This window comes from Salmo trutta, chromosome 2 (genome assembly GCF_901001165.1).
Source record: "Salmo trutta chromosome 2, fSalTru1.1, whole genome shotgun sequence".
In the NCBI taxonomy this organism is placed as follows: domain Eukaryota; kingdom Metazoa; phylum Chordata; class Actinopteri; order Salmoniformes; family Salmonidae; genus Salmo; species Salmo trutta.
Window position 1 is genome coordinate 74,270,119 of NC_042958.1, and position 8,906 is coordinate 74,279,024.

The window sequence follows — 8,906 nt, forward strand, 5'->3', positions numbered from 1 at the left end:
CTATGCACTCGATATGTCCGATTTTAAAATAGCTTTTCGGATGAAGCACATTTTGCAATAATCTAAGTACATAGCCCGGCATTACAGGGCTAGCTATTTAGATACCCACCCAGGTCAGCCTCCACCAAAATCACATTTCCTATAAGAAAAATGTTCTTACCTTGCTTGTTCTTCATCAGAATACACTGCCAGGACTTCTACTTCAATAACAAATGTAGGTTTGGTCCCAAATAATCCATCGTTATATCCAAACAGCAACGTTTTGTTCGTGAGTTCTAGAATGCTTCTTCCCGGTCTCGCGCATGGCGCATTGGCGTGTCAAAAATGTCTAAATATTCCATTACCGTACTTCGAAGCATGTCAACCGCTGTTTAAAACCAATTTTTATGCCATTTATGTCGTAGAGAAGTGATAATATTCCGACCGGGAGTATGCATTGAGCCTAAACAGCCGAATAAAATTTCTCCTCAGAAGCGACTCATGCACGCGCATCATTCAAAGGTCCTCTGAGCATCCACTTACAAAAGGCGATAATCTGTTTCAACCTGAGGTTCCCTCGTAAACCTTCAGTTATTTCGCGGGCTCTGAGAGCCTATTGGAGCCCTGGGAATTGTCACGTTACAGCTAAGATCCTTACTTTTCAATAAAAAGATGCAAGACGCATGACTCCTTGTCAGACAGGGTACTTCCTGCTTGAAACCTTGTCAGGTTTTTGCCTGCCATAGGAGTTCTGTTATACTCACAGACACCATTCAAACAGTTTTAGAAAATTCAGAGTGTTTTCTATCCAAACCTGAACAATAATATGCATATTCTAGCTTCTGAGTTGGTGTAGGAGGCAGTTAAAAATGGGAACATATTTTTTCCAAAATTCTCAATACTGCCCCCTATCCCAAACAGGTTTTAAGCTAAACATTTTGATCAGTTGGATCTTCCCTGTGGGCGTGGCTTTTTAATTACAGTGTTTGTATGGATTTTGTATATATCGTCCAAGAACTGGCCCAGTCTGATTTTAACAGCACATTACATATTTTTTTATCATATCATGGCGGGATGCCTATTACTTCGAGCCCTGAGTCACTGTAGAAATTGTAGTCAGCTTATCATGTTGAATTCTGTCTATTGTACTTTGTCTAAAACGATTATTGATGTGCCTGTTTAAAGTGCGCATTTATGTTTTCTACTAATTTGCGCCTGTGTCATCTCGTTCTTGATCATAGGACTGCTTGGAAAATGTAAGTTCTCAAAGGAATTCTTAATTGTGCGAGTTGTCTAGGCCTCTTTACAGCCGTTTTGCCAATATCATTTGGTATATTGCTATTTATTTGGACATAAATGTAATCATTTTTGTCTATTGTCTACTGCGTTCTTGGACTCAAATGTTTTTTTGTTGTTGTAACTATATTAATCACATTCACTGCTCTTAGCCTATAATAAAACCTTACTTCCATCTTTATCCAAACAACTGCACACCCTCTGCGTAAGCTATCTTTTTGTTAAATGTGATGCTTATGTTTCTCTGTTCCTTGTTTCTCTCTTCTCTGTGCTGGAGTTCTTTTAAGAACTTGATGGTATAGCAGTAGCCTAATAAACTTGACATAACTTGAATCTTCTCTCTTCATTTTACCCACAAACAAATTCACCTATAGTCAAGTAAAGCATATTGTTTTTTATTATTGCCAGTATAATTTAGCTAAAAATCGTTCTTATGTTTCCATTCAAATTCGACGTTTACACTAATTTGGTAAGGGTAATTCAAATCGTGTAGTGAAACATTATTTGCTGTTGGATCAAAGTCAAATAAAGGTGTTTTTTATGTTGTCTGTAGAGCGGCCAGGCAGCATGCAGCTTTGAAATGCATCGTCCCAACAGCAGCTGAAGGGTGAATGCGATCTAATGCCGACATCTTGCCAATGTGCAAACGCTCTCCATACTACATCGGCTTGATCTATCATGTATACATCGGGCCGACGTTGGCGAGATGTATGTGTGCTGTCTGGGATGTACATAACAACTGCAAAGTGGTACAGTATTTGGAATTTCAGTACAGAAGAAAGATCATCGGTATTGTAGTAAACATTGGTCAGCTATAGAGCTAAGGGGAAAACAGAGTTCGTCTGAATGCTTTGGAAGGTTTCAGCCTGGATGACAGAGTGTTTTTGTGCTCAGTATCACTACATGGCTACAATCTGTGTGGCTACATGACTACGCCAATATATAATTCAGGAATGACCTGATGGAGCACTTCCTGCAGATACGCATGGACAAATACTGGGGGCCCAAATCCTGTGGAAGAGGCCTTAAGTTGGCTGCCAACATGGCCCCATCCCAAAACCCAGCAAGGAGGACGTCATTGCAGCACACACATCAAGATCAAGGACACTTGAGGGCTATTCTGACTCCCCCTGTATCCATGGACATCGTCCTCCTTGCACTTCCCTGTAGCTCAGTTGGTAGAGCATGGTGTTTGCAACACTAGGGTTGTGGGTTCGATTCCCACGGGGGGCCAGCACAGAATTTTTTTTTTTTTTTAAATGAATGAAATTGTATGAAATGTATGCATTCACTACTGTAAGTCGCTCTGGATAAGAGCGTCTGCTAAATGACTAAAATGTAAAAAATGTAAAATGCACTACTACCTAATACAAATACACTCAAGTGTAACAATTTGTTATCACTCTGCATCTGTAGCATTTTATAAAAAAATCCATTCACTGCAGGATACTACTGTACACAGAAGCTCTGTCATAACTACTTTGTACTGTTTATTTAACCTTTTATTAATGTAGATCAAATAAAATTGTATTTGTCACATGTGCTGAATACAACAGTGAAATGCTAATTTACAAGCCCTTAACCAACAATGCAGTTCAAGAAATATAATTAAGAAAATATTTTTAAACTAAAGTAAAAAGACAAAAAAATAACAATAATGAGGCTTTATACAGGGGGTACCGGAACCGAGTCAATGTGCGAGGGTACAGGTTAGTCGAGGTAATTTGTACATGTAGGTAGGGGTAAAGTGACTGCTTTTGATGTGTTCTTCCTAGAATCCTAGATGAATGGTCCCACCAGCCTTACTAGCCTTTAAAATGTAATTCTTTATGACAATACATTACATATATCAGACAGCCTTAAACTCCTGGTTTACAGGCCACATCAGGCCTGCAGATCACATTATGCTGGCTTCCAAAGTGATGTGAAAGTCCTATTGCCAGAGTGAGAATTTCCAACAATTGGAACTTTTAATCACCCACAATCTGCATTCAGAATGACCCGGGATTAGGAATATTGATTAATGGGACTACCTAAATTATCTAAACTAGGACAACTATCTCAGTAAGAGGTACAATAACTACTATCAGATTGGATTAGTTTATAAAAATATGTAGCATAAGTTTAAGCAACCAATCAATGTGCATGCAAAAACAGACATTGAAACAATTCTGAACATCAACCTGCAATAGAGCCTGCTGAGAAATATGATAATTACGCGATAGTTTTGAGTGTTTTACACCACACAAAGGAAAAATGACAGTCACACTCAACTCTGGTTATTAACCTGTCTGGGCTAGGGGGCAGTATTTTCACGGCCGGATGAAAAACGTACCCAAATTAAACAGGTTACTACTCTGGCCCAGAAACAAGAATATGCATATTATTAGTAGAATTGGATAGAAACTATCTGAAGTTTCTAAAACTGTTTGAATGGTGTCTGTGAGTATAACAGAACTCATATGGCAGGAAAAAACCTGAGAAAAAGTCAACCCGGAAGTGGAGAATCTGAGAATTGTAGTTCTTCTTTCTAGTTCCTTTCAAAACTACAGTATCCGTGGGGTTACGTTGCACTTCCTAAGGCTTCCATTGGCTGTCTAAAGCCTTCAGAAAGTGGTTTGAGCCTTCTTCTGTTACTGGGCAGATAATAGGAGCTCAGTTACTGAGTGGTCTGCCTGGCAACAAAGAGATTGGATATGCACGGTCACGCGAGCACGCTGTTCCTTCTTTTTCTCCTTGAATGAATACGCTATTGTCCGGTTGGAATATTATCGCAATTTTACGTTAAAAATACCATAAAGATTGATTTTAAACAGCGTTTGACATGCTTCTAAGTACGGTAATGGAACATTTTGACTTTTCGTCTCTGGTTCCGCGCTCGCGCGTTATGCCTTTGGATAAGTGATCTGTACACATGAACAAAACGGAGGTATTTGGACATAAATATGGATTATTTGGAACAAAAACAACATTTCTTGTGGAAGTAGCAGTCCTGGGAGTGCATTCTGACGAAGATCAGCAAAGGTAAGAGAATATTTCTAATACTAATTCTGAGTTTAGGTTGCCCCGAACTTGGCGGGTGTCTGAATAGCTCGCCGTGTTTGCTGCGCTATGTACTCAGAATATTGAAAAATGTGCTTTCTCCGTAAAGCTACTTTAAAATCTGACACAGCGGTTGCATCCAGGGGCAGTCTATCTATAATTCTTTAAATAATTGTTCTATATTTTCTCAATGTTTATGATGAGTATTTTTGTAAACTGATGTGCACATTCATCGGATGTTTTGGTGGGAATACATTTTCTGAACATCATGCGCCAATGTAAAATGCTGTTTTTGGATATAAATATGAACTTTATCGAACAAAACATTCATGTATATTGTAACATAATGTCCTAGGAGTGTCATTTGATGAAGATCGTCAAAGGTTAGTGCTTCATTTAGCTGTGTTTTGGGTTTTATTGACACATGTCCTTGCTTGGAAAATGGCTGTGTGATTATTTTTGTCTATGTACTCTCCTAACATAATCTAATGTTTTGCTTTCGCTGTAAAGCCTTTTTGAAATCGGACAATGTGGTTACATCAAGGAGAAAAGTATCTTTAAAATGGTGTAAAATAGTTGTGTGTTTGAGAAAGTTGAATTATGACATTTTGTTGTTTTTGAATTTGCCGCCCTGATATTTCACTGGCTGTGTCCCGCAGGTGGGATGCTAGCGTCCCACCTAGCCCATAGAAGTTAACACTAATGTAGCGGTTATTTTACACCTCTGAGTGTTGAATTGAACTCCTAAATCAACACTAGAGATGTTAGACTGAAACATCAACAATAAGGAGTGTCAGATACATGCATAAATGTTCTCATATACAGTTTAAAACATTATTTTTTAAATTATCATATTTCTCAAACTCCTGAAATGGAAGTTTAAATACTGAGGTAAACATTCATGCTCAGGCAAAATATACGATAACAAAGCTTATACAGATTCAGAAGGTTTCTACCTAGAACCCTTCTTGCCATCTAAATAACCCTTTTTGCCTTCCAAACAGTCATGCCTTCCAAAAACAGTTCTAAGGTTGAACTCTTTGCCTATAAAAGAACCATTGTCTTCCAAAAAGGGTTCTTCAGATGAAAACAGTTCTTGGTAGAACCTTATCCCTCCTCAAATAACCGTTTTTTTTAAGAGTGTATATGGAACTAACAGGGTCAGAGGCAAGGGCCAAGCTCGACTGCTAGTTAGACCTCATACACTCTCCACAAGGCTGACACACTCCCAGACCAAGGTCTCCCTAGGGAAAGAGGTATTCTGACCTTAATGGGACTTCCTGGTTAAATAAAATAAAGTAAAAAGACCTCACACTCTCCACAAGGCTCTGGTCAGGAATAACTCTGGAGGCTTGAACCAGAAGGAGAGCAGGACAGACAAGGTTTCCCAGAAACACAGGTATTCTTAAGGTATGTACGGATATGATTACTGCTGGCCATCACTGTTTGGCAGTAGCCAAGACAGAGTCCATCTACAAATTTCACTGGCAGTCAGACCTCACACTCTCTACATGGCTCTTGTCAGGGACACTGGAGGCTTGAGCCAGAAAGACAGACAGACATACAAGTCAGTTCCAGAGAAAACAGTAATATTATCCATGTTATGTCATCGTCCTTCTTACAAATGCTTTGCGTGGACAATAAATCCCTCTTCATGATGCATTGGCGCAATCTATCACTTTCAAAAAACAAGAGGAACACAGCATGCATGCATTTCCTCTTAATCAATTTGTGATCACTGATCAAAGATTCATTGTACTGTACATGTTTTATTCTAGCCATTTTCCTTTAATTTGAGTCCTTTGGTACATGTTCAAATGTAAAAGTTATCTAATTTGAGCTACAAAATTAGCAAAAATGCAACTATAGCGTTAAAAAAACTATCCCCAGCAGACCAAGAAAGTTAAAAACTATTTTCCCTATCTAATGTAAGCGATATGCATGTCAGCTTTCCTTGTCCCTCGTACAGTAAATACATTATTAACTGAATCATGGACTTTTACTGCCCACTGGCTTGTGTTGCTGAAGTGATTTATCATGGGGCCTGCACCCCAAATGGCACTCTTTTTCACTACACTCTTAAAAAACAGGTTCTAGATGGAGGGACATTTACAGAGATGCAGGCTGAGAGGCCACTAAATCATCTATCCTTTGTGTGTACGCATGTTTGTGTGTGAATGTGATTTAACTGAATTATCAAGATGTACTCAGAAAAACAGAAAGCCTTTATTTTTTTCAGCAGAAAATAGACATACTACAGATGGGGCTCTGTAACAAAAGAGAGTCTATTAGGCTTATCCGTCTCATACTAAGAGGGAATAGCTTGTAAAATTGGATTCCTTCGAATTATACAAGTCTGGACTTTGACCACAGGGGTTGCCCAAGATAAATATATGAAGCCATGTGATAATGTCGACCGGGAAGAACAGTCAATTAATAATTTAATCAATAAGTGAGTTGGATGATTCAGTCTCTGACACAAATACATATGATCACACATATGCACACACATGCACAGACACAAATACACAAACAGCACGTCAAGTAACAAGGAGTTACAGAAGTATGCCTCCAGGATGCTCTCTACCGAGACCCTTGAAAACCCAGCTAATACGCATCGACTTCTGCTGTCAAATTATGCCTGCATAACCGCATTACCACATTATATACCGGTAGTCAAACTTCGTCAACTGAATGTTGCTAACATAGCCCCAATCACTGTAGAATCTGGTAGTTGGAGATTTTATAAATGAACATGAGTTTTCAGGATGACAGCACATATGGGCTATGTCCCAAATGGCACCCCATTCCCTATATAGTGCACTACTTTTGACTAGAGCCCAATTCGATTAAATATGGAATAGGGTGCCATTTGGGATGCAGATATGGAGGAAGGCTAGCTCCCCCAAGGACAGAGATTAATAATAGACCCAACACACAGATGTAGCGCTTAGGCTACAATCTCCAAACCTGAGATGTCATTTAATTTCTGCCTGAATGACAGATGGACACTGCTAGGTGAGTCATAAGAGACCAAACCTGAGGCAACAGGGATCATTTCAAGCAGAAAATTATCAAATAAGACTAAACAAGAGTAGATGGGCTGTTTCAATTCAGGTTAGAGTCCTGTAGACAAGTACAATAAAGTACTCATTTCAATGTTGCATGTGGGTTTCCTCCCTTCCCTTGGGAACATGTTTAAAAAGATTTACTCTAAAAGCGCTACCATGCATGAAAATCTCTCTCTCTCACACACAAACACACACCAGCCTCAAATGGGGTTGAATGTAGCCTAATTGCCTTTTGTCGTTACAACATGATGAAATTCAATGCAACTAATTAATCAACTTGTTAAAGCAACATGTTAACAGTCAATGGAACCGGCTATTGGAAAGAGGCACTCTCCACGGTGCTAAAATATGAGGGAAGATGAGGAGCTGTTCTTTCAGCACTATGGCATATGCTCAAGCGGCAAGTCGCCTTTGCATTGCAATCGCCCAGTCAACCACAATTCATTATAGGACTAATAATGAAGTAACAGCTATGAGACTACATTCTACATCGAACCACACTTATGTGATGACGAATAACATTGTTTCTATGTTTGAAGCATATCATGGTCCATCGCTTATCTCAAAATCTAAAATTATGAATGGGGACATAATAACTGAATAGAAATCAAAGCTCAGAACTGGTCATAGAGCCTTAGATGTATGGTCCTGCCTAACTGACTTTGAGTCATAAATCCATAACACGATGGATCATTCAAGTGGAACTGAAAGATAGCTACTGTATCCTCAGCCATTTCAAGAGCTCCGGAAGGAGGGCAGTAGTAAGACTACTCAATAGATTCATTTCTTGAGGAGGAATACGCATTTGTTTATCAAAATGAGAGTTGACGTCAAATACACATTTTTTTACTATCGCACTCCTTGCATATGAATGTTGTACTTACACAAAAACTCCGAAAAGAAGAACTCGTATGCCAATCTCTAATGCCAGCTCTCGTACATTTTTCCTCAGGTCTGGGGGTGACATATTCATGATGCTTGAGACAATCTGGCAGGTAGAATTGACAAGCAGGACTGGTCAATTCTCTGTGCTCAGTCTATAAAATAATCCACCTTTTGACTGGGACTTCTTCGGTGTCTGGCGTTTCGGGAACCAGTCGTCGTGCACATCTGTCGCGACTCAATCACCTGAAACAGTATCTTCCCTCCCCTCCTCTCTTTGCCGCTGAGGCTCCACTGTCTGATGTCGCAAGATAATTCTCCTTATTGCACCTCATCTGATGAAAACTCCTACTTTATTGCATGAAAGTCTCCTTTCTCCGTTCCATCAATTACCCAGTTAGGTGAGAGATGGGAGAGAACGTTGGGCACAAAAATATAAGAGCATCGAGGGAGGGAGCCAGACTCTCCTGAAAGGCGGGAGATGGTGAGAGGAGGAGACGAGGGGAATAAAGGAGGAAGAACGTGAGCAGGGATATGATGCTGAGTGGCACAAAGTGCATGTGGGGAGTTGAGCGAACACGTGAACTCTCTCTCTACCCCTTTTTCTCCCTCTGTTTCTCATACTCTCACTCTACC

General features: G+C 39.6%; 1 protein-coding gene across 2 annotated transcripts in view; it reads right to left on the reverse strand.

Annotated features, from left to right (window-relative positions):
* The window catches only part of LOC115162897 (phospholipid phosphatase 4-like), a 136,275-nt gene extending 127,720 nt beyond the window's left edge, over positions 1-8,555 (reverse strand). For both annotated transcript variants that reach the window (XM_029714412.1, XM_029714404.1), the window contains exon 1: positions 8,273-8,555. In XM_029714412.1, coding sequence (XP_029570272.1) covers positions 8,273-8,361 — 89 coding nt within the window. In that variant the 5' untranslated portion in view covers positions 8,362-8,555. The remainder of the gene's footprint in view (positions 1-8,272) is intronic.
* Positions 8,556-8,906: the final 351 nt, after the last annotated feature.